The following is a 25251-nucleotide window of genomic DNA, read 5'->3' as shown; positions in this document are numbered from 1 at the left end:
TCTAAGACAACCTGGTTAAATTGGCTCCAGAGCTGACTAGGTATGGAATATTTCAAATGTGACAAATCACAAAAGTCTTGCTTCAAAATGTCCACTTATGGTTTGAGTCTTTCTGAAGAGCCATTATCATAAATGCAAAGATTATGCAGAGGAGGAAATAAGCAGCCCCCATCAAAACTCTTCCTCCCTGGTCGAAAATCATCCCTGAAACACATAGCTCAAAGCAATTTGAAGGTAATTAAAATGTTGATGTGCAGAGACTGTTGCTTATTGTGCTGACCAACACTAATAAATTATTTCTTTGTGATTCTGTCTGTATCCATATGCCACCTATGGTCTTTATATTGTGGTATTATGTACTTTGGGTAAAGGTTTCTTCTGTGTGTGTAAAGTGCCTAGCATGATTCCCTCTCGTATATGATTAGGGTTCCCTAATGATAACTGAAAACCGTAATTGAAAAGGTAATTGAAAATATGAACAAAAAGAAGCTAAATACGTTTTCTAGATTAATGAAGAGCACACCAATGGGCAAAACATCCTAATAAGACAAAGTATACCTCCTGCTACAGAACAAAGGGAAAAGTGGCTATACACACCAGAATTCAGGAAAAAAAAAAGTCAACATTAATTTAGCACTTCTCTTCCTTGAAATCACACTGCTGAACCTTTCAAAGCTGTAATAACTCAAAATGCCACATTCAGCACACAGGTTTGCGTGGCCTATTTACTCTGCTCCGTAAGACAAGGCAAAGTGGCACACAGTCACCCTGACAACAGCCAGAGCCCACACAGCAGATAACTGCTGCCTTTTCTTGCAGAAATAAACATGCCCTGCAAACTTTGGTACTCCTTCCCAAAGCACTTGCTGTACAAACCCACAAATGTTATATGAATGCTGCCAGTAAAATGCATTTTTGGGTTACCCGAAGCTGGGACACAAGGGCAAAGAAGAAAAGAACTGGGATGCTGCGTAAGACCCAAGGTCCAACCAACCCACCAGGCAGGGCTCTGAACTGCTGAAGTAGTACGTTGCCCAAGATAACTGCTGCCATGTGCTTAGGCAAAAAAAGTACTAGAAATAATGCATGTACAGAATGATCCTTCCATTGCCATATAGCAGCTGATGAGATTTTACTTCTGACTTGAGGGATCCAGGGTTCCTCTATACTTTTGCATTGGTGCAAAGTCCAGCAGTTTGTTAAGCTGCTGTCATCGTAGGAAGTGATATAGGCAGCCGTAGTTAATTCACCTGCTAAATCTTTCTTATCCTTTTCTTGCCATGTCTGTGGAAAACCATTGTCCAGCAGAGTTCATCCAGAAATTCAGAAGATTATTCATTTATTAAACACTGAAATCAGAGCCTCATTGGTACCACCAAATAAGACCCCTGTAAAACCAAATTAGCCTGTAATCCTTCTGGTTTAGATAAACTCCACCTCATTAGAACAGGAGCTTCAGATGAAGCAGCTGTAGGTAATGAGTATTCTTTGCTTTTTAATTTACAGCAGCTTACTTTGTATTATGTTAGGGCCTAACAGCATCATTGATTAGACTGCTTTCTGCACTGTGAATGATAACATTTGCTGAATCTTTCCTCCAAAGAAAATAAAATGGCCAAATCACCTTTTTTTCCTAATATCTTTTCCCCAGTAATCTTTTCTTCAAATGCAATATGCACCTCCTGACTGCCAGCCTCCAACATGAAAGTGTTTCTATTTTATTGAAATTCTTTTACATAGCTATTTCTGTTACTCTTGCACTGTCTGACCAAACTGACCACACAAGCCCCACAAAATGTGAAGTTAAATACTACTACTTGTGAAGCTGTATCAATATAATTTGCCTTGGAAGCAGAAAAGAGAAAGGAGGAGACTGTCCTGTCTCCTGAACTTTTGTGTCTTTGCTGGAATGATAATACCTCCTTGTACCGACAAATTACTGGTGTTGAAATACAGCTGTAATCCCCACATATTCTGGACAGCCATGGCCAGCAAGCACTGAGGAGACCACAGTTAACAGGACACACTGTAGCTGCCACACAACCAAAAATTACCCTTACAAACAGCTCATTTAATAAAACCAAAGACCTACAAATGTAATATGTTACCTTTATTTGTAAAAAGTGCAGCAGTCATGCACAGCTGGTACGGGATCAAAACCAAATTTTTAGATGAGAAATACTTCACTTACACCTTGCCTTCTGAACTTATCCACCAAATAAGCACTTCTACTAAGCAAATAATTATGAGTCACTGCCCAAAAAATGAAGGAAGCTGGCAGCCTATTCCCCAAGCCATCACCCAAAATTGTGAGCTGAGGGGGTGGTGGGGCACACATCTGGTGTAACCAGTCACATCCAATATGCTTTTACTATCACAGAAAAGCTGATTGCCTGGATTTTGCCTCCCAATCATTTAAAAAAATATGTCTGACAGCGGGAATCCAGAAATCTATTTAAACAACAGAATTTAGGAAAAAGCTGCACTAAATTGTCTCTCTCAGGCACACACACACACACTGAGCAGATGGAGGAAAGACAGCGAGCTCCCTGCTAGTCACATCAGCTCAGGAGCCAGACATTACGAACACTGTCTGATCCAGCTCTTTTTGAAATCAATAAAAGCCCTCTGCTGAAGACCATGGGAGATGGAAAATAACCCTCTCCACGCTTCAGCCAGAATGTGTGAAAGAGAAAAAACTGACAGCTTTCTTCCCCTCTGATTTTCATGGCGCTTAAATATCCAGATTATAAAACACAATTTGTCATCTGTGAATTTTTGATCTGCTTGCTTGGCATAAATAAAGCTCATGTCTATGTGTGAATCAGGGAGACAGGCATCACCTTGCACTTTGACAAGAGAGAGATACTAGTAGCTGTACGTGAATAAGCATTATTGCATTTCCAAGTGCTGTGGATACAGTATGTCCTACAGCTAAGGAAATGGTTGGAGTGGGTGGACAGAGGACTGAAAAAGTGCTCATTGTTCCTTAAAAAAAATGGCCTTTTTGCACTGGTGAAAAAGAAGGAGAAAATAATCCAGACACCAGGATTCATCTTTTATCAGTTGGATAACCTGAAATTCAACTGGCTATTGTAAACATCTAGGAAGACTGTGACACTTACCAGAGCATCTATCATCTTTGAAATCAAAGAAACGCTTCACAGAATTTACTCTCAAGTGCTTCTTTGGCATCAGCTTGCCATAAGCATTCAATTATTCCTGCATCCTCCAGCTCTAATGACATTCATCACTACAAACTCATTTGGCTGGAGGACCCATTCGCACTGGCCACAGTGCCTCTACAGATTTTGTTCTCATTTTGACTTTCGCTGTTGTGAGCTCCAATATTCATGACTTTACACATGGCTCATATTTTGGTCATATGCATCCAATCAATTTAATTTTCTATACTGTTTCAAGACATAGATCCAAGAAGAGAAGGAGCGGGGGCTTTACTGTGTCAAAGTGAACTCCATCATAACACTAGGTTGATGTTAATAAATATTAGCAACCCGAAAAAAAGAAAACATGAGAATCCATTTTAAAAAAATTCTCAAAGTTATACTCACTGCTGGTAGAGGACATACGGCTGTACTCAGACCTGCAAGACAAAGATTTCAGTTAGACCATATTAAATCTAAAAGAGATAATGAAAAACGTACCAAATCTAACTCACACTGCATATTAAAATAGTTTAATGCACATTTAGCATTATTTTTTTTCTAAGATAATAACTGGAACAGGTTTTGAACACGGCCTCAGAAAAACTGGCATCTTGCATGAATTTTGAAAACACCTATGTAGAGTGAGTAAAGCAACTAGGGTTTTATCTAGGGGCTATTCATGCTGCCTAACTTTAGGCATAAAAATTAAAGCTCGGAAGGCTCTCTACAAGGAAAAAATAGGCTGCTTCAGACACAGGTTAGGAGTAGAACTCTACTAGATTTTGATGCTGCTCCTCATCTTCCTCACCTCATGTCATCTAAATGCTGCTTTGCAGATTTTTTTTTTTTTTAAGAGAACTCTATTCAAAGAGCAGATTTTTTGTTGTTGTTTGGTCACAACTGGCAGGGAAGACACAAAATGAGTACCAAAATATAAACGTTTACATGACAAAGTTTTTGCTTTAGGAAAAACTCTTCAAGACATCTCTCAGTAAAACCATACACCCGTTGGTTCTACTTCAGTGACCTGTGAGAAAGTCAGAGCCGTTAAGTATTTTAAGCAACAATGCAATTAATTTTGCAGCTGCATACAACCCCAAACTCCTGAAAACCCCATTCCGGGCTGCTTAAAACATGGCACATTTATGTCCTAAAGATTCAGAAATACTAAGGTAAACCAAATATGCCATCACCGAATATTAAAAAAAAAATTCATTTCCACTTCTGAGGCCCTGCTTATGACTTCCGACTGCTTGGTTTTGGAGTTCACAGTCACACAGCCTCCACTCCTCCACTTGCCAGGTCCCCAAACCAGACCCCACTCACCCGAGCTCTCTGCCACAATTAACATCTGTCTCGCATGTATGCCCTGCAGTGCCCTGACCATAACAGGCAAACTGCTTGGGGAGCCCTAATGCAGTTCTTGGATCCAAACCTAAATGCTTGTTTTATATAAATACTTGCAACAAGTTCGCAGTATTGCTTTAAATTAAAAAAACCATGTGAGCCTTGACTCCTAAGATATTTGTCTGGAAATAGATACCACATAAGCATATTCTCAGGATACCTTCATACTCTAGGCTCTCAGGCATCAAAGGGAATAAAGCACATCAACCCCACATAACTACAGTGGCCGCTTTTGATTTTAGTATGGACATATCTCTGCAGCAGAAACAAAACAATTAGTCATCCCCATATCTCATAGCCCCGTGCTTAGCACTCAGTATTCTGCAGATCAGATGCCAAGACTGCTGGTTTAGGTGAGAAAGATCACAAGGAACTACCCCCAACAATTCTTGCCGATCCTGCTGGACTGGTGAAAGATGACACCATCTGAATTTTTCACAATATTCATTAAAAAAATATAATCCACCAATACTGTCAAGTACTGTGAGGTTATCATAGCATTTTCAAAGGTCTGTGCAATGCTGGGAAGAAAGTTGCTGCTGGGGGCTTGCAACCCTTTCTCCCTCCCTCTCCTTTACTAAATCTCGCGCCCCCAGCCACTCTGGTAACGCCAGGGAGCAAGGGACCATCTTTGTCACGCGTGGCAGAGACCACAGGACTAGGTCATCAGCGGACCCTCTCCGTCGCCCCAGATATACCTGCTGCACCGCACACGGACACGCCGCTGGTCCAGGAAGCGATCCCAGGGGCTGGCCGAGTAGTGCCATGCAGGCCATAAAACTGCACAGTATTTTCAGCAGCAAGTCACGTTGGTATCATTTGGCACCGTGTGTATTTGGAAGGGTGTGAAAACTGTGTAACACGTCACTCCTCACGAGCCCAGAGGCAAGCAATATACATCCAGCTGCCTCCAAGCATCCCAAGCAAGGATTCATTTAGTCTGCCCTTCTGTTTGAAAACAGCCCGGGGCTGTCCTTCAGTGTATCCGTGTTCAGCAGTTGGTAGCTAATTCCATATGAATCTGCACTGCTTGTATTTCAGATAGAAGCGAGACAACATTTTGCCTTTTGCTTACTGCAAGTAGAAGCAGCTTTCTATTACTTTGCGCTGTTATTTTATTATCCCGAAATGCTGCAGGCACATTACAGGACATGGAGAATTAATGAGTCCTGAACCGAGGAAGTGGCAGTCTATGTACAGGCAGGACATGAAAAATGAGACAAGAGGAAAAATAAAAAGATGGGAAGCGAGAAAGGAGGAGACAACAGTGTGCTCGGAGACTAATTGCACAGACACATTTTAATAGGCTTTAGAATTGTATTGGGGGTTTTTTGTAATTCTAATATGGTTCAAGCTAATATTTAATTCACGTTTGTTGCATAACTGACATACACAGAATTAAAAAAAAGGATAATTAAGCTCACAGGCTTATGTCAACCTCTAATTCCGAAATAAGGACTGTACCCTCCCTAAGCTCCCTCTATAGTCAATAAAAAGAGAGGTCTGAAGTGTGTGTCTCCTTAGCTGCTGTCTAGAGATGAAGCCCACAGAAACCACATTCCTAATGTAGGACCCTCATTGACATGCCTAAAAGCAAATTCAATGAATTTGAGTCTCTCTATGTGCTCTCAGGGCCAACACGAATCACCTTTTGTCCTCCCCCTGACTCCTTTCTTTCTTAGAATTTCTCTTTCTTGAATCTAGTCCTTAAGAACAAAAATAACAGTGTTAGTAAAGTCCTTAATATTTTCAAAACATTAGCACATACCATTCAGATTCCTGACAGGTGCTGGTAAGTGGCTTACTAAATGCCTTTTTTTTTTTTTTCCCCCCTTATAGTCAGCTATTTAGGTTACTAAATTCTGAAGTTTCTATAAGTCTTTTAAGCTTTTTAGATGAGTATACACAACAAACATTTCCTTTGACAAGATCATGCATTAGAAAAATTAAGCACTGAAATAAACATCTCCTGGGTCATGTAGACTCTCTGGACATCAAGCAACTTCGTTCCTTCCCATTCTTGCCATCCTTGTTTTAAACATCACGAGTATCAGCTTCTGTCAGTTCCCTTGGATTTTCCCATTAGGATAACTCAAGAGTAAAGCACTCATGGGCTTTAATGGTGACAGACTGGGGCCATACTGGGGCTCAGAGGTTCCAGGCCAATTACATGGTCTTGCAGCAAGCTATTTCCTCTGATAGACATTACATTATAGATAAAAAGGAAAGAGACATTCAGGACAGAAACTGAACAAATGTAGGACTGTTCCCTTTATAGGCACATAATGAGGAAAAAAATGATCAGAAAGGGTATTGAAGCAGTGGAAGGCACTGAAAAGGAGGGCTTATCGCTCAGTCAAAAGACACATCAGGCTGCAAAGAATCTGCGCTCAACGGTCAGTCCGCCAGCAAAGAGGAGCTGTAAGGATGTCAAGAGACATTAAAATAGGAACATAGAAGCTCGAGATAGATGTAGGACCTTGATTTCTATTAGTGCCGTTGAAGGATCAGGACTGTGCGTTATCAGAGAGTCTAAGACCATCAGGAGCACAAAAAATCCTGAGCAATCTGCCGAGATCAGGGTGCCCTACTCATCGCTGCTTAGGAATACAGAGCCTCAAAATACCCAAGAAAGGGAAATAGCCCACTGAATACCAGCAAGTAGCTGCTAGCACAACTTGCATTTACTGACTATGGTATATAAAAACACTCTAAACCTGTTTCTTTGGGTAAGAAGCACGGCTACGCTGTATCTCTGGATCACACAAGCAATGTAGCTACACCAGCATCACACTGTGCTTGGGTTACTTTGGCACGCTGATCAGCCGTGGCACAGCATCACATTAACAGAGCTACAGCAGTGACACCTACGGTAATAAACAAATACACTCAGGAGAACTGCCTGGGACTGAGGCCAACTGCCATGAAACAGTCTGCACCTGTACCATTAAAACCTCTTGCCTTCCAAAACAGACTGGCAAGTGGTCTGCTGGGAACGGTCCCTGGGCCGTGGTAACGTGGTAAAACAGGTCCCTGGCCCATGGTAAAACACACCCAAGAGTCATACGGGACAGAGCTAGATGGCCCCATCCAAACTGATGCCATCATAAGTATTCAACAATATGGACAGCTCTGTCCTGGTGCTCAGGGACCCCCCCCCCTCCATGCTGTTCCATGCACTGGCACGGCTGTAACTAGCGCTTCTGAGCCAGGCAGCATCTCCACAAGGCAGTCTGCTGCGTAAAACGAGCACGTTTATTCTAACACAATACTACACTGCGATATGCCCAAGGTCTCCATTGCCAGGACCCCCCCCCCCCCCCTTAAATGAAATCATGGAAAGTTTCCTAGCTCTTCTGCTGTCTGCGTCCTTCGCTTGCCTAGGACTGACGGAACGGCACCTGCTGGGTTCGCATTCCCCTGCCTTTTCTACTTAGAGTTGTTTCAGATTTCACCGTTTTGTACTAAGAGCTGTATTTAACAGCTTCTTTGCCTTTCCTCCCCCAGAAAGTGCTCCACGGGGCACACGGGAGGATTTTGTAGCAGTTAAAGCACACCGCGCAAGTCAGAAGATTTAGCTTTGTAGCTCTGCCTTGGGTTTCTTCTCACCAAATTCCTGCGGTTCACATTACAATCTGCTTCGCTAAGATCAGACCAATGCAAATCCATTACCTTCATCGTACTTCCACCTGTGTAATCAAGATGACTGCAATGGAATAACTCAGAGCCACTTGCCTCAAAATGCCTTGCTCTGGATTTCTAGGAGAGTGATGAAGTCAGATGATGGATTCCCATCACTCAGCTCTAACTACTGCACTCAGGAGCTTATCACCAACAGCAGTGTTTGAGATTTTTATATTATTTGAATGTCGAATCTGAGACAAGTTGTCTACCTTGACACATCTGGAATGATGGATATACAGGAAGTGAAAGTCAGCAAAAGAAAAAACACACGAAACCCCAAGGTAAAAATAGGCCTTAAAATAGGTCTCAGCAGCAGTGATTTGTATTCCCGAGTTTCTCATTGATGGATGAAATATGTGACAAGAGACCGACATGTCATATTGAAGGACTACCATCCAGATGACAAAGTGATAAGTGTTGAATCCCTTTAAGCTAGAAACATGTGACATGAAAGCAACCTCTCACCCCAGTAAACCATTCAACTCTTCATTTGATAATTTAAGCGACCCATTCTGAGGACACACATGAATTACGATATTCTTAATACTTTTACCCTTAAGTGGGGTATACTGTCTTTTTTTGTAGGCTGCCTTGTCTCCTATTAACAATTGTATTTTCACACATTTTACAGAACTGCAACAAATAAAGAAAGGATTTTTTTATCTGCTTAACAGATAAGGTAACGGGCTGAAATAATTTCTGATTTGGCTAGGATCACACAAGCAGCTAGTGACAGCCACAAGGAAAACCAACAAACAAGTACATCACAGTCAAAAAATGAACATAATCTCTGCAAAATTAATTTGAGGGACAGAACCACAGGAGAAAATGAAAAGGAGGGAACAACCCCTCTGAATAATAACCATAACCAAACAATAACGGATTTTGCTAAATGTATGTTAAAGATAGCTGCTGCATGGTGCAGTGTCCTAAGCTTCAAACATCTTTTGTTTCTCTGTTTTGCAATGGATTTCTCTATATATTGTTGAACTGTTCCTTCGCAGTTGCCTACTACCAAAGAAATGGTATCATTTCCCTTCCTCCTAAAATTTGTCAAATACTCAGCAATTAACTACTAATTAATTCAGTTTGCATCATCAATATTTAGGTTTTAAACTTATTATACAGAACCTCCCCTGCCTTGTACTTCAATAATGTCTCCCCAGTTCCTCTAAAAAGCTTAATAAATTATTTGAAATGTAAGTTGAAAAGATGCAAATTCAAATAATTTAAGTTAAAAGTTATAACTTCTCAAAACTTTAAATGACTTCAAAGTAACAAAGGAGAAAACTAAGGGTTTAGGCAAACTTTGATACTATTAGTAAGCTAACGATTAAAGTGTGAGCCCTTTAATACATGGGCTGTTACAGCTGTCTAAGGGAATGAGTGAAGTTCTGCTGGGAATTGTCACATATATTGAAATCTTCACTAATGCCAGCTATCTCGCTGAAGTCTTATGGTCAGTTAAGGGATATACGCTTGATAAATAGGAGAGAGCAATCCTATAGAAGTAATCCCTGAACACAGCTAACATGACCAAATAAAAGTTTAGGAATAAAAAATTTAAGACTTTAGGTCTGAGAAACCACCTGTGTTCCACTTTCACTATGTGTCACTCGGGATATCAGTCCCAAATACAATGAACTCAGCTGATGCTTTGCCCTTGACATCAGTGGTAGCAGGAATCTGTCTCATTGCTTCAAAATTACATGCCTAACAAGTTCTACAATTGTCTTAGTTTCTCATCTTTGGTGTTTTAGCCCCCAAAACCTTCGCTTTGCTATTCAGAGTAAAGATAGTGAAATTACGGCATTTCCATGGCCTGTAAAGCCAAGAAAATTTGAAAATGAACATTTCTACAACTCATTTTCAGTAACTTAGTGTTAATTTTTCTAGCTTTTTTTGTGTGTTTTTCTTTACAATTTGTCTACAGTTCTTGAAACATACATACTTCTCCTCCCTTCAATTTCTTTCTTCCTCTTGTTTTTCCCTCTTTGCTTTCTAATCAAAGACCAAAGAAAGACCATTTTCTTCTTCCTAAAATGTCAGGTTTTATAGTACAAGTCCACTACTAAAATTATTACCACAGAAAGTTCTCTGTCTCCCATACTTCTGGGCTAAAAGATTTCAGTAGCAGATAAAGTAAGTTTTTTATTCTAAAAAGCCCAAAAAACACATTTCCCAAGATGATACAATTTGTACGGGCAAAGTCTCTCAGACCAAGGATGGTCAAACTCTTTCAAATCTCATTAACAAATAGCCAATATAAACTAATTGGCTTATATGTTCTACTCCCTTTATTTAGGTACTTGACACCACCAGCTCAATCCATTCTTATTGGATTCCGGAACTCAAAATACATTATTTTTCTTCAGCAGCCTTTTTGCCAACCCTATTTACTAAGGCAAAGGCAGTAAGAGGAACATATTTTCCAACAGATTAGGAAAATGAAGGCTTCAAACTGTAACCGCTCTTGCCTGTAGCACAGAATTTTAAAACCTTAAGGAACATATGCCCCACAGAGTACTTGATGTATTCGATTGGGTAGCTGCTATAAGCAGCTCCAGCAGTACAGGCTCCGTGTAAGAGCTCACACATCGTTACCTATGATCATCAAGATGACAAGAGCTTGCAGTGCCTGGATTTACTACAGTCACTCTCCACTATTGTTCCCGGAGTGACAGAAAGGGACCACTTGATGTAAAACTGTTACTGAATTACTCTGACAGTTGTCTCTCCTTATACTTTCAGAGGATGACAGCTGAACTTCAAAATAGTTAATTAATTTTTTTTTTAACCATTGAGTAATTGGAGAAAAAAGGAAAACAGCTCAATTTAGCAATAGCTATGATGGGACTGAGACAAAGGGAAAAGCAGATCTTCTGGTAAGAGGGAAAAGCAAGTGCTGTGAACAGTTGGTTTGGTGAGAAAGCTGAAATATAAACATTGTGAGAGAGACATACGCAACATGTTTATCAGACTCAAATAGCTGCTAAACAGAACTAAAAATAATAATTGAAACGCAGAGACCCATTGCTTTTCAAAATAAACTTCAGTGCAAATCACTGCCGTTATTAATTGCCATATGTCATTGTTCGAATTCCTCAGACTCTTCTGCTAACCTACACTTTCCAGTGTCAAGCCTGGGACAGGGATGCTTCAGAAAATCATCAGCTTTAGCACCTCATCAACACCAGGCACAAGCAGCTGCCATGCTGGTCACTGGGGTCTAAAGGCTAATGTCACCAGCTGGGTCAAATCCTTCCAAGTGCCCCTCCCAAGGAAACCCAGGTTCTTCTATTGCAGATAAACACGGCAAATTCAGCGTGACTTTGAGCTTTGAACTAGTTGTGAATTCACTGATTATTTTGCCTTCCTTTTACCCAAAGATGAACTAAAACCCTGTTGTCCAATATCTGGAAAGGATTTTTTTCCTTTAAACTCACGTCACATAAAATACTTTAAAACTTTCACTGTTAGGTGGGCGCACAATACAAGGTGATGGAAAAAGTCCTTAACTTCTCAGACCTCAGAAGAGATTAAAAAAAAGATTTGAATTAATAGCTGGATGTATGAAAAAGATTACCGTATTCCATTTCCACCTTTTTAAAAAAATTTGTAATATTGTTACTTCAGTTTCGGTGCTGTGCACCTGACACCACTTTGCAAAGAAGAATTAGCTTTCCAGTTTTGCAAGTCAGACTAGAGACCAAAGGAGATGCACCAGGCATGGAGCTGGGAGAAAAACAACTGGGAAAGTAAGGAGGGAGGAAAACGAAGACCTAGGAGAGACCAGTGTTAATGGGAGCGGACAACCTCCTTTTGTCCTTCTGGAGCCCGAGAAGGAGCACAGGGTCGCTGTCATTCCTGACAAGGTGACACGGCAGCAGCTTGTAGGACGGGCTGGAAAGGGCTTCCCTCTCCCTCCCACAGCGATGGGCTGAAGGTGGGAGCTGAATGGGGGATCCCATGGATCATCCTTGCAGCTCCACGATCTTAGGAGAAGTCATCCAGCTAATGAACATAGCACACCTCTGGCAGCGGGGTCACGAAGCCAGAAAAAACCCAGTCGTTCTTGACTCCGACGTGACGCTTACAGGTCGGACAACTACCAGCAAAGTTTCCCGCACTTCACAGGTCGGTATGACGGGTGTCCGGACAACCAATTTTGGGGTGCCTGCAAATCTACCCTGCTCTTGTGGGGTGCCTGCAAACCTACCCTGCTCTTGTGGGGTGCCTCTCTGATGGCCCTTCTAAGGATGGTCAGCTCAGCCTGCCTGCTGCTGTCCGGACAAGGACAGCGCAGGTAGCTGGGCACGCTTCCAGACTCTCCCCAGCACCAGTTATCCCGGGATACTGGGACGCTGCGGCACCAAGCCCCCCACCGAGGTGCCCACAGCCCCGGGCCCCACCGCTGAGGCGGCACAAGGCGCTTTGCAGCTCGAACTCGAAGCCCACGGCCTCTTAGGGCCTTCCTCCCCCTGTGGAGGAGGAGGATGGGGAGCCTTCCCCTGCTCAGCCGGAGGAGAAGATAAACTCCCCGGGGCTTTCCAAGCAGGCCGATTCCCGGCGGCACGGAGCGCTCCCGGTCTCCCCCGGGGATCTGAGGGGACCCCCAGCCCCGGGGTGACAGGGGGAAGGCAGAGCCGGCCCTGAGGGGACGGCTGCCCGGGGCGCGGTCCCGGCTGTCGGCGGGAAGCCCTGCCCCGGACGCGAAGCCGTGACCCTCAGCCCCAGCCCCGCCGCTGCCGCCGGCAACAAGTGCAGCCCCCCCCCGCCCGGGGCCCAGGAGGGAGCTTCGCCGCCACAGCCCGGCCCGGGGAGGAGAAGGTAAGAACCCCCCCGCCGCCGCCGCCGCCGCCACACACACCCCGTTTCCCGCCACTCACCCGCCCGTCTCGGCTCCCGAGTCCACGCAGTCGTCCTCGCCGCCGGGCTGCTTCTCCATGGCGGCGGCGGGTGAGGTGAGGGGGATTGAGGGAGGCGGGGGGGGGGGGAGCTCCGCGCCCGCCCTCCCGCTGCCTCTTTGCCGCTCCGCCGGCTGCGAGAGGCAGCGCCGGCCGCCGCCCGCCCCGGCCCGGAGGCCGGACCCGTTCCTCCGGCCCGGCCTCCCCTCCCTGTCCCCGGGCGGGGCGGGCGCCGAGCCCCCCTTCCCCTCTGCCGTGGGAGCCCGCTCTGGTAGGGGAAGGGGCCGGGGAACCGCCTGCCTCCGCCGGTCCCCTCCAAATACCCGCTCCCCCGTCCCGCAGGGGAAAAAAAAACAAACAAAAAACACCTTTCAGCCACGCGTGCCGACAGGCCACCGCGTCCAGGTGCTCGTATTTTAGGAACTACCTCAGCACCTCCGTTATAAATCGCCTTTTTCCCAGCGGGAAGAAGGGCTGAAAGGCGCGGCACCCGGCGTCCCGTGGAAGTGAAGCGACGGGCGGGCTCGGAATCCACCTGGTTCTGGAGCGTCCGCGCTCAGAGCCTCTCCTGTGAGGGGTTTTCCCCAGGCTCCCTCAGCGCTGCCGGCCGCTTGCTGATGGCACCGAACACGGCCACTTTGAAATGCCTCGCGGGAGCGGGCAGGGGGTGGTTGCCCAGCCCCGTGAGAATTTCTGTCATGACGACGAAAAACGGTGGGATGCAAGAGGAGAATTTTGAACGCTGCCCGTGAAGAGCTGCTGATGTCGGGGAAGCCTGCCGGGTGGCGGGGCGGTCGGACGCGATAACGTGAGGGTGCGGGGAAAAGTTGTGGGTGAGCTCCGACGCTCTCCATCGCTCACATAAATACCACTGTTCACCCAAGTAGATCTCGCTCAGCCAAAAAAAAAAAAAAAAAATCAGTCTTTCCTTAATCCACTCGGTCATTCAGGCTGTAGCAGGTTCCAAGAGGAAAGGGCAGAACAGATTTGCTAGCTTGTGGGTCCAAGCTGGGAGACCGGCACCCACGTCTCTCCTGAACGAGGTTCAAAGCGCAAAACCGGGGCGTTCTGTGTTCCCCACAATCTAGACGTTAGGGGACAGTTAAAAAAAATAAATCTACCCCAGACCTGGGAAACCTCTTCCATTAAAGTTTTAGGGAAAATGTCAGCTTTGATGAATTGGGATTTTCTCTTCAAAAATCTCGAACAACTACCAAATTTCTGTCAGCTGCAGGAGATGGCCACTTGCAGAAAATCATCAGAAGTAAAAAAAAATAATATCTTTTTTCCTACCTTTTATTATTTGTGCCTTACAAGAAAGAAGAAAAATAGCAAAAATCTCAACATTTGAGACATAAAGTAGACCAGGATATAAAAATATACTGCACAAGGCAATCTTACATTGGCATAAGAAGTGCTAAACTCATTTAGTTTGCCACCAGTGCATTTTTAGATATGTCTACATTGCATGGCAGTGATGACCTTCATTTCAAGATACGTTCACGCTTGCCAGTGGTCCATCAAGCTGCACAGAGTAGCACAAATTAATACTAGCATCTAATGTGGTTTAACAGGCTCACGCTGGATGAAGTTCATGCCACTGTTGTTTCTAATAGTGTGTGGCCCTGGTTCTCTAAAATAATCTGGATGTGGGTAGGACCGGTGTGAAATCAAAAGAAAGGTGAACACCTCGGGAAGAGCTGTCAAGGTGTTGTTAGCATATTGTAGAAACAATGAGTGGGCGCCAAACCCAGAAATTCTTATTATGAAACTAGCGAATTCCCACTGCTCTGCTGTGGAGAGACACTGGGCTCACGTGCAGTCCCGCGGCCTCTCAGCATCACAGAAGGTCAGTCCACGGTGTGTCTCCAGTGATCTTTAGAGGGAACTCTCAGCCTCTACTATTCATCAAGAATTAGAAAAAAATCATTGTATAGGAAACTTGGTGTTTAATCTGTTTTGAATATCTGGCTAGGCTTGCATGCATGTCATTTTGAAAGCAGATAATTGATTTTTCAGTTTATGTGGAGGATTTCACATAAACATTCCCATAAATATAAGGCTTTAGGTACGGAATAAGCTCCTTTAATTACAATCCCTCTTCTGTCTTTCCCCCAGCAAGTTGCTAAAAGCTAGTTTGGACAAAATGCTATAAAAAGTGCTCATACAGAACAGTCCTGTACAGGCACCTCCAGAGTAGCCCAGAACGTACGGGAACAAACTCTTCCATCCTTTGTCACTGGTAAACTGCCATCTAAACCAATTTACTCACAAAATTAAATGCATGTGCTTTCTTTTAGGACTGGAACCAAAATGCTGGGCCTGGCTGTGAAAGTAACCGTGGCACGAGCTGGTTCTCAGCTTGCTAATCTTTGAATCGTCATATTCAGGTAAGAGGCATTAATGTGTTTTTAGACATAGTGTGTCATTAAGAGATTTGTCCAAGGCTAGAGAGAGGCAAGACTGAGACAACAATTCAGTACACCTTGATTCCCAGCTTGGGTCTCTGTTTTGGGTAAATATTTATTCTCCATCAACTGCAGTGGCCATGGAGGACGCTGAGCCCCCCCCAAAAGGAGGTATCAGTAGTCTGCGCTACCAGGACTGGATGGACCTTGCTGTCTCTCTGATTCTTCGTCTACACACATGCATTCATTTGGTTAGTGCAATGGTGCTTAAAAGCAGGTCACTTCCATTTGCTTTTAAGTGTGATTTCAAAGTGAAATAAATTGACTCTAGCCACTGTTGAGCTGATTTAAGATGTAACCAAACCTCTTTAAATATTTAGAAATAGGTTTAGTTAAATTGATACATTTCTGTATGTAAAATTTTAGGTGGTCAGCTAATAGATCTTTTCCATCTCTGACTTTTATTATTCTAGTTAGTTATATTTAAGCACTGGCATACGAGAGGATCTGGAATAGATTTTATGCTGCGTTTAAGATTAATTTATTCCATCTGTCCCAGGGAGGGAAAAAGGAAACATTCGAAGGAAATATATAATTAAGATAGTAAGTAAAGCTACCACAAACTCTAGGCTCTCTTATTTATATATTTGCCTCATTTAACTCTGTTTTATTCTGGTCTTTCACATAATTATGGTGAACAGGAGACTTCTCTGCATTAAATTCCAAGCATTTCAGAGATTTTAATGAATGAGGTGTTAAGTCCCAGCCTTTACTTAGATTTTCTCTGTTACCTGTGCTTCACATTAGCTCCTCTGTAGGGTTTGTTGAAAAGAGAAGTTAAGTTTTAATTACTTTCTTATACTTACGAGGCTGTAATATCAGTTTAAAGATAACGGCGAAAATATTCCTAGGTTACATTTCCTCAGATTTCAAGCCTTTCATTAAATAGCATTTCATAGCAGTGGTCACAAAAACTCAGACACAAAAAGTATCAGGAGACATCTTCAAAGATGCCAAAGAAGTAAAGCACTTTGTTGTCAAAACCAAACACTGAGGACATGAAATTAATGCTAGTTCTGCAGAAAGTTCTCTTGCTTCTAGTTGTCTAGGGCCAGATCTAAAATAGGACTTAAGGTACTTAAAAGAGGATGTAAAGCGATGACTGTATTCATATCTGTTACCATGACAAGTCCTACACAGTGGCTAATTAGGAGGTGTCTGCCTTCCAAAGGAACCTTTCAATGTGCCTGGTGCTGTACGTCCAGGTTGTACAAGGTTAACCATTTTAGCTCCTATCAGTAAAGTTAAGCATCACCTAACTGCAGCCTCCAGCTGCTATAACCTCTGTCCTCGCAGAAGCAAACGGAGGCAGCAGGACCTCCTTCTCATCCCTCACATAATGGTCTCAGTAACCAAAAACACGGTGCAGGAGAGCGATAGCTGCAGCCTCAAGCTGAAGAAGGGTGGAGTGGCAAGCCGAAAGATGAACCACATCAGATCATGCATGTGCTAAAACAGAGAGGAAGGAAGCAAAAGCATCAACTTCCTGAGGAATCCATACCTGGATTCAAATTTCAGTCTCTTTTCTGCTCCCCAAGTTCTGCCTGCTGGGATATCATCTTTCCAATGCCAGCCATGAGGATGGAGTGTAAGCAGAAGAGTGTGAGTCTGGCTCTCCAGCCCAAAGAGAAGTGAGCGTAAAGAAGTGGCTGTTTTCTTCATTGTCCCCTGTGACTGTCCTACCTTTCTGGTATGACGAGATATTTCTAGCTTCTCCCCTCTATTTCTTTCTATACAGTGGCAAAGCTTCACTGTAGGGTGGGGAGAGAGGAGAAGAATGTGTCCCTTTTCGTGTGACTGAAATTCTGGTGATAAGGGCTCTCTGCTGGGGAAAAAAGCACTCGATTCTGTTCTTTTCATGCAGCATTTTGGATCTCTCCCTTTTTCTGTGCAATTCCAAAAGAAAAGGAGACAGAGGCCACTGAACTTCCTTCTGGCATTATGCTATGAATTAGGGAATCTTCCTAGTTTTCAAGGGGCAGACCAAGAACCTAGCTTAACAGAGGATTCAGCACTGTAGACGGAGAAATGACAAAGATGCTAAAGGATGGAATTTTTCATTCCTAGCTAAAACTTCAAAATGAACTCTAACCGTGCTGTCTCCATCTTCTGCTACCTGACTCTGGAGGCAGAATCTTGCCCCTAATAAGAGGTTCTGGCTTCCATTCCTGGCACTTTCCATCCCACTGTAGGTGTTGCAGTGATGAACTTCTCAGTTTACAGGATCTGGCATTTATAGAAAAGGTTTTTTCCTTTAGTGGTCCTGGTGGAAATTAGCACTCTGCAGGTCAAGACCTTGTTAACATTCACTACTGGACTTAAGATGCTCGGTTGTGGATTAAAAAAAAATGGAGACAATTGCAGTTTTGGAAGGAGGAGGAGAGTTACGGCTTGGCACGTGGTTCAGTCTTCATGCTAGGTCAGCCCTAAAAGGCTGACTTTCAGACTGGTAAATGTTGCCAAAATATTTGTGGCAGTTTCTCACATAGACTGTTGGGTTGTTGGGTTTTTTTATGGGTTATGATGAGGTCAGTTTCATTTGTGGTAGGTCTCAAGCCAGACACCCAACCTCCTAAAATTCTACAATTTTGAGGTAAAATACAACTATGCAATAAAAAGCTGTTTCTTCAAAGCACCGAGGCAAGGTTTTTCAGTCGAGTTTAAGGGAGTTTGGTTCCCAGGTCCCACTCTTTTAAGTTTCATTTGAAAACCCTAGCACGCACACTCCTACCAAAGTTCATGGTACAGTGCAGCAAATATGTATTTTATAAGCAAATTGCTCTTTTTTACTTGAATTCTAGTATATTAAAATTTTTATTGAAAACTGCTAGCACTCAGTAACAACTGCTATAAAAACTTGAGTATTTGGAGTCCTTTTCTGTATCATCCTGAAGCCCAGAACTCAATGGGAGTACAAGGAGCAGCGGAGCTGCACCCCATCTCTGGGCAAGCATCTGTTTGGAGGCTTGACTAAGCTGGGCATTGGAAAGTCCTTTTCAGGGGAAGCAAAGTTGAGGTGACTCTGTATCGTGGACTTTAAGGAATTAGTCTTGCCCTTACATTGCAAATGATCCCATTCAGCCAGATCTTTTCAATGGATGTAATCTGTGGGTTTGCTGTGTGTAGGTGCCAGGATCAGCACTCAGGCTTGGATTTGAGGGCAGTGCCTCTGTGCCAAGCAATAACGAATCGGTCCCCAGGCTCTGTGAGTGGACTGATCGGTACTGACATCCTAGATAAAGCTTAAGAGGTGAGCCTTTGCTCCAAACCTTGACCTAGCCCTCACTAGCATGAGGGAACCTAGAAGAGCTTAGCACCGGTTTCGACAGCCTGCATGGGGAAAGCCTGGTGTACAAAGGCTGCATGCCACAGTTATGTGAGGGGATGTGGAGGTCATGCATGTGAATTCCCCTTTTTCTGGTCACCAGCTGCTGGTGTTAACCCTGCACCTCTCCTTTGGTGCCCTGCAAGAGAGAGTGCACCAGCAAAATCCAAACAAGGCCATCTGGGACTCCGCTGGGACTGGAGAGGTGCTTTCAAGATCTCAGTGCTGGATACAAACCTACAAATTTGCACATATTTCCAGGTACTTTTAGCCTGCTTGGCCAGAGGCTACTCTGATCTGTGCTGGCCAATGGATGGAGAATGTAGTTGTCTTCTGTGGACTTGCTGAGTGAGGGAGGCAATGTTTGAGCTAGAGCCTGTGTTAGGTGATGCTCAAGTGTTTGCTTGGTTTCTCCCTCGATGGAAGTGTTAAGACTGTACTGGCACACATCCATTAAAACACAGTGGAAATGTTTCAGTTGTCATGTTTAAAGGAGTGCTAGCAAGTGTTGTGTGGTGCCACAGGTGTGAAAAGTTTCCGGGGAAAGCAGACAACAGACTTGGTGTCACTTTTATGAGGTCAGTGAGACAGTTCTGGCTTCTGGTGAGCGTCCTGAGCCCTTCGTGTAGACTCAGTGAATGATCATCATATTCACAAAAGCACTCCTATGCTGGTAACCATGGCAACTCCTATTAAATGAAGTTTTTCATGAAATGGTGTGCTTTACAAGGCAGAGAAAACATTTTCAAGGACCCATCCTGTACCCACTGGTGTTCAAAGAGGAAGGATTAAACCCCTACGGCAGCAGCAGTAAATATTATAGCAGCTTTTGTACGTAGAGTCTTCTGAAGGGGAAAATGGTCTTCAGGTTTTTTTTCCTTTGCAGCTAGTCATGACAGTAAAACATTTACTCTGGAAAGCAGCTACATTTGAAACTGTTGGATCTCCAAGGGAGATTTTATTTCTTAATTGTTCTACCACATTTTAAAAAATCCAGTTTTGAATTACCTGTGATATAAATTTTTAATTGTAAGATTGACAATCAGATGGTCCTATTAGGTTTAAAACTTTTTACTAAAACTCTTCATCCAGCAGTTGTGAGTTTCAGTAACTGATTCATCAAGCAAACAGCAGGAATGCCCATTTTATGTGTAATCTAAGCCATGGTAAACATAGTGAAGTAGATCACAGAACTTAAATTTTGCTAGAAGATATTTGATTCTGTTTCCACTTCTGAGATCTGTAAACGAGAGTAGATTTACTGGTGTAGAGGGAGATGTTAAGGTCCCATTTGCTCTGGCTGGTGTAGGAGCTCCTGTGTCCAGTGGCTTTGTACAGCCTTCCTTTCGCCTCCCTCATTAGACTGAGGCTATAAGTACTCCTTTTACTGATATGGTGAGAGAAGAAATATTAAAACATCCCTTCTCTCATGCCAGGAGCAACCTTGTATGTATGATGTCTCTACCTGTGCTGAGAATGTTAGGAGGCAACTACTGCCAGTGAATTGTGAGTCAAGAGTGTTTTGCTTCTGAGGCATCATCGCTGATGATCAGCGTGGGGAGAGGCAGGTGCGAGGGAGAAATCGTACTTCATATAAATGTGTGCTTCTATGAAAAACTGGCGAGGACTGAAGGCAGAGTCTTTTACAGGAACCATAGAAAGAACATCACTGGGACTTAAAAGGAGGAGAAACATTCTGCCCCAACATATGGGTCAATGCAGTTCTTTAATGTCCTCTGACAGCAGGCAAATCGCTGAAAGCACACAAACCATCCCTGTTTTCTGGTTGATCCATTTGTACCAGGGTGGCCTTTTCTGAGAGCTTACAGATCGAATTAAAGGTCTGAACTAAACCTGCAAACTGCATCATCCAATGACCTGCAGAACCAGGGTGTCTCATACTTTTGCTAGCAGCAGGGCTCCTCAGCGGCTGATACTCAGCTAAAGTGAGGCTGCAAATGCTGCCCTTCTCTCCTGTCCCTGCCCATGCCTGCCCACCTCCTCATCTCCACGCTACCTGGAGAATTTGAAGGAGCTGATCTGACTGAAAACCAGCCCAGCCAAAGAAAGAAGTGGTTCGTCTTCACCCGAATTAGTTTCCCGGAGAGGCTCGCCTTCTGCTTGCACTAACGCCAGCAGCAAGAGAACGGAGAGGGGCAGAACAGCACGGCAGGCAGTGCGTGGCTCCTCCAGGGCAGAAGATGGGACCACAGCAGCCTGGGCTCAATTTAACTTCAGCTGCTGCTCTCAAACTGCACTGAAAGGGCTGCAGAACTATAATTGGGCTATATAAAAATATGAAGGGCAGAAGCTTGGCCCAAAAATCCATTAGCCAGAAAGGATTATTAGGAAAAAAATTTGGATGCTGTTTCTGTGGTCTGCAAGTTTTAACTGAAAATTACATAACTTCTTTTGGCTTGTATAAATCAACTTTAAAAAAATAGCTTTGAAGTTTAAGAAGCTCAGACATGTAATAGCTGGCTCTGGCATTTTGCAAGAAGTTCATAAAATAGCTTAAGACCATTAGTATTTGTTGCTGTAAACTCATTCTGTAGCTTGGGAGCCATCTGCTTATCTCCAGAGTTTATTGCCACCCATCTACCTTAGTGTTTTGGCTGGCTGCCCATCACCAGAGCGTGTGAGTGGCTTCCTTTCAGAAAGCAGTGCCTCCCAGATTCCCTGGCTGCTCTGCAATCTTCTTTTATTAGAGACTATGAGAATAGTTGTACTAGGTCATATCCAAGATCCATCTAGCCCAGTATCTGTCTCATTCAGTAGCCAAAAGCAGATGTTTAAGAAAAGCATAAGGACAGGGCAATCTTCTAATGATACTTCCCTGATTTATCTCAAGATGCAACTTTGATATTTAAGGCAGCCAGGGATCATAAGTGTATGAAGTGGATCAGGGCGTAGATATGCTTAGCCCACCTCTGGTTGTGGTAACAATTTGACTATGAGAGTATGTGGCTGATCTTGTGAATGCTACACATTCTAGTAGTGTTCTAGTAGCATCACATAGCTAGTGATGGGGGAGAAATCTTAACGAAACAGGAAAGCAGTTACACTCTGACTTAATTGCCCCGGGAAAGCTGCACTGTGTAGGTGACAGAGCATCTAATGGTTGTTGTCCTCAGCTCTGCTATGCCTCAGTCAGAGCTTTGCGATGTAGCAGAAGCTTCTTGGGGAATCTGCCAAGACCTCCGCACTCGTGGCTGGCAGCATTACTGCCTGGAGCTGTCCTCTGGTGACTCATGGGTATCAGCCTGTACACGGAGGGGTGGTTATGTCCTCTCTGAGTACATTGGTTTGATTTGACGGGGGAAAAGGATTGTCTGGAAGAATAAAAGTAACAATATCAACCTCCATGGAAGACGCATCAAGAGACAATGTCCAACTATCGAAGTTGCTAACTGCACCTCTTTGCTCCAAACAATTTGACGCACGAGCCAAAACCCAGCTGCCCCCAAGTGCAAGGAAACCCAGCTGGATTTAAACATTCTGCCTTTCAGGAGCAAGAAGGTCTTGTTCATGACAATAAGATTGAAATGAAATTATGCTACAGGATTTGGCCGGGCCCTGCACAGCCCTGCCTAGTCCCACTGGCCCTCTGCCTTGTTTTCCTTGGGCCACAGCTGGAATAACGGTATCAGTCTGGCTTCTCTGTTGTGGCAGAGGGGAGGAGGAGGTCTAAGCTCTCATTTCTCTCCCTCCGGTTAATTTTACTCCTTCCCATAAAATTCCACGTGGCCGATCTGCTGGGCGTACAGGGGCTGTGGGACCCGGGGCGGGAGGGGTGTGCTGCAGTAGGAAGCCCCGTACCCCAGGAGAATGCAGGAGCAAGCAAGCTGTATTCAAACTTTAAAAACCCACCAACTCTTAGAGGTGAAAGGAGAAGGCCTAACTGTTATTGTAGCCACTGTTACACCTACTATAACAGAACTCTTGGGAAAACAGTCACTGCCATAGTATAGCAGGTAAAATCTTTGTAGGGTGAACCTAGAAATATTTATGCAAATAAAAGCATTTACTCTAGTAGTCAGGATCAGGTGTTGCAGCGCAGATGGAAATGAAGTAGAAAAAAGTCTTTCTAAACTTACTCTTTTTCTCTGCAGATTGTTGGATTTTTCCCCAGACTTGGGCCCATGCAGCTCACTGGCAAATAGATCCTTTCAGAGAGCCCAGATGGGCAGTAAAAGGATGACTTGAGAAAAAGGTTTCCAAAAGCTAGTCTCAAGGCACCTAACATGTAGCAGCTAAAAGAAGGACAGTAACATGTGCAAGACACTCTTAATCCAAATCCCAGTAATGGAGTTTCACGATAGGCTACAGCCTCTTGCCTCTTAATTTATAAAGGATCAAGTGGTATTAGAGCCAGTCAGCTATGCATCATAAAGTGCTCATCACAGCATGTCAGCATGTAAAAAAATGCCACTCCACAGAGAATAGGGAATAAATTCATCATCTCTCCTTCAAGTAGCTATTCAAGGAAGCTGATCAGCATGTTCTTGTCTGTGAGTGAGGAATGTTGTTTATGCTCAAAGAAATGGTGTGTGACTTTCATGAGACGGTTTAGATATGGATTCTGGGCAAAATAGAAATGCATGAAACCAATGAAACAGTTATGTTCATTGTCTGAAAATACACTGTTAATCTTAACTCTAAGGCAACTCTATTCATTATTTTTATCTGCTCAGCAAATGGCACTAGTATGTAAAAATGTTAAAATTAATTTTGAATATACACTCCCTTTATACCCTTATACGTGCGTGTGCATGTTGGCATTTCTGGGACTACTTACTATGGTCTAATACGGCCTACTATGTTATGGATCTACATAGTATTTTTGGAATATGCACTATGGACAGTATTCTGTGTTTGCAGGACTGATCTCATAAATAGTTCCATTTCAGATATTTTCCGTGATAATGCTATAGATACAAGGGCCACAAAAATCCTTAAGAAAAACATAAGAGAAAAAAAAAAGTCTAAAAACTTGTAAAAAATTTATTCCAAGGCTGTCAAAGGAAGAAGCGAAATACATGATTTTAACCACTTGCCTTTGCTCAAAGAATGTGAAAAGAAGTTTTACAAGTTACTTCTGCTTGCCCAGAAGTTGCTCCCATAACTGCTCTCCAGAAATTCTATTCAGGGAATAATGATAGAGATGCCAAGCTTATTCACCTGGGATTTATCAAATAAAATCTCATCCTACATTTAGACAATCACTTTCAAGCCTATCCCTTTAAAGTTAGGTACCTACGTCTGTGTTCAGGTTCCCACATAAAACCGACAAGATTTTCAGCGCTTAGTCCATGGGCAATGCAGATGCTTAGCATTCTTCAAAATCTACATCTCTTTTATTGCTCTGAATATGAGCCATGAGTTCATATGTTGGTGGCAGAGGGTAAGGAAGCTCTCAAGCACATAAGAAAGGGATGGAGTGATTAAGAGAATAGCAGAGGATCCTCTTATCCCATCCAAAGTTACACCATCCCTCTATTTTGCTCCAATTTTCACATAAATTGCCATCTTCTGCCCTTCATTTTTGGCTCATGGCCCTAAGGAGCTTACTTTCTTAGAAGTATCTTTTTTTTTAACTGTCGCAGCTTGGCCTTTTTTAGCTCATCTTCCGGGTCCCTACCCTATTTGTTCATCTTCCTTAAAAATCCACTTTTTTCCTGTTTCTCTGGGGAAACCACAGCAAAAATGCCTCTTACTACGAGTTCCAGCATCTGCCTATTGTCCTCAGACAGTGAGCTGAAGTTTGGAGAATATTTAGTATAAGGCAGTGCAGGAGTACAGGAAAATCTGTGCTGCTGTAAACAAGGGCTATGTCATCTTCTCCTTCCACTCTCACTCTACACAATTCTGTGCTGAACATGAGAGAAACAGATTTTTGCCCAGAGAACTTAGTAGTGTTAACTTCTGGGTAAAAAAAACCAGAGATATTAGTCACCAGCCCAGAGTACAAGCACAGGATAGAGGAAAAGTCTCCGCTTGGGGAAAAGTTTAAAGGAAATTATTTTCTGAAAGAGGATGTGAAAGAGAAGGATACAGATTGTCTATGCATGAAAGCAAAGAGCAGTTCATTGAGTGAAGACCTGCGTGCAGCTCCATTTTTTATTCCAGGGGAACAGTGACCATACCAAAGAGGTATTGGACAGAATGAATTTTGCTTAATATTAGGCACTCTTCTGAGCACTGTTAGCTGAGGGGCTTAGCTGACCTGGTCATCTGCCTTCCTTAGTCAATGGAGAAAGACAGGCACCCTCAGGGTGATTCACATTGCGTGG

At 43.5% G+C, this 25251-nt stretch overlaps 2 protein-coding genes across 4 annotated transcripts in view; one reads left to right on the top strand and one right to left on the bottom strand.

Annotated features, from left to right (window-relative positions):
* The window catches only part of FAM124A (family with sequence similarity 124 member A), a 55074-nt gene extending 31871 nt beyond the window's left edge, over nt 1-23203 (bottom strand). Inside the window, exons 1-2 of one of the 2 annotated variants that reach the window (XM_069802747.1) lie at nt 23056-23203; nt 3573-3604 (exon numbers count right to left, since the gene is read on the bottom strand). In XM_069802747.1, the coding sequence (XP_069658848.1) occupies nt 3573-3604; nt 23056-23102 (79 nt within the window). In that variant the 5' untranslated portion in view covers nt 23103-23203. Of the gene's footprint in view, nt 1-3572; nt 3605-13147; nt 14654-23055 lie in introns of those variants that run through there. The other variant, XM_069802746.1, reaches the window with a different exon arrangement.
* C15H13orf42 (chromosome 15 C13orf42 homolog) overlaps nt 12683-25251 on the top strand; it is a 36374-nt gene continuing 23805 nt past the window's right edge. For both annotated transcript variants that reach the window (XR_011327947.1, XR_011327948.1), the window contains exons 1-2: nt 12683-13088; nt 15466-15555. The gene's annotated coding sequence lies outside the window, so the exon portion shown is untranslated. The remainder of the gene's footprint in view (nt 13089-15465; nt 15556-25251) is intronic.

This window comes from Haliaeetus albicilla, chromosome 15 (genome assembly GCF_947461875.1).
Source record: "Haliaeetus albicilla chromosome 15, bHalAlb1.1, whole genome shotgun sequence".
NCBI lineage: Eukaryota > Metazoa > Chordata > Aves > Accipitriformes > Accipitridae > Haliaeetus > Haliaeetus albicilla.
Note: the sequence above shows the minus strand (reverse complement) of the source record. Positions and strands in the feature narration are given on the sequence as shown.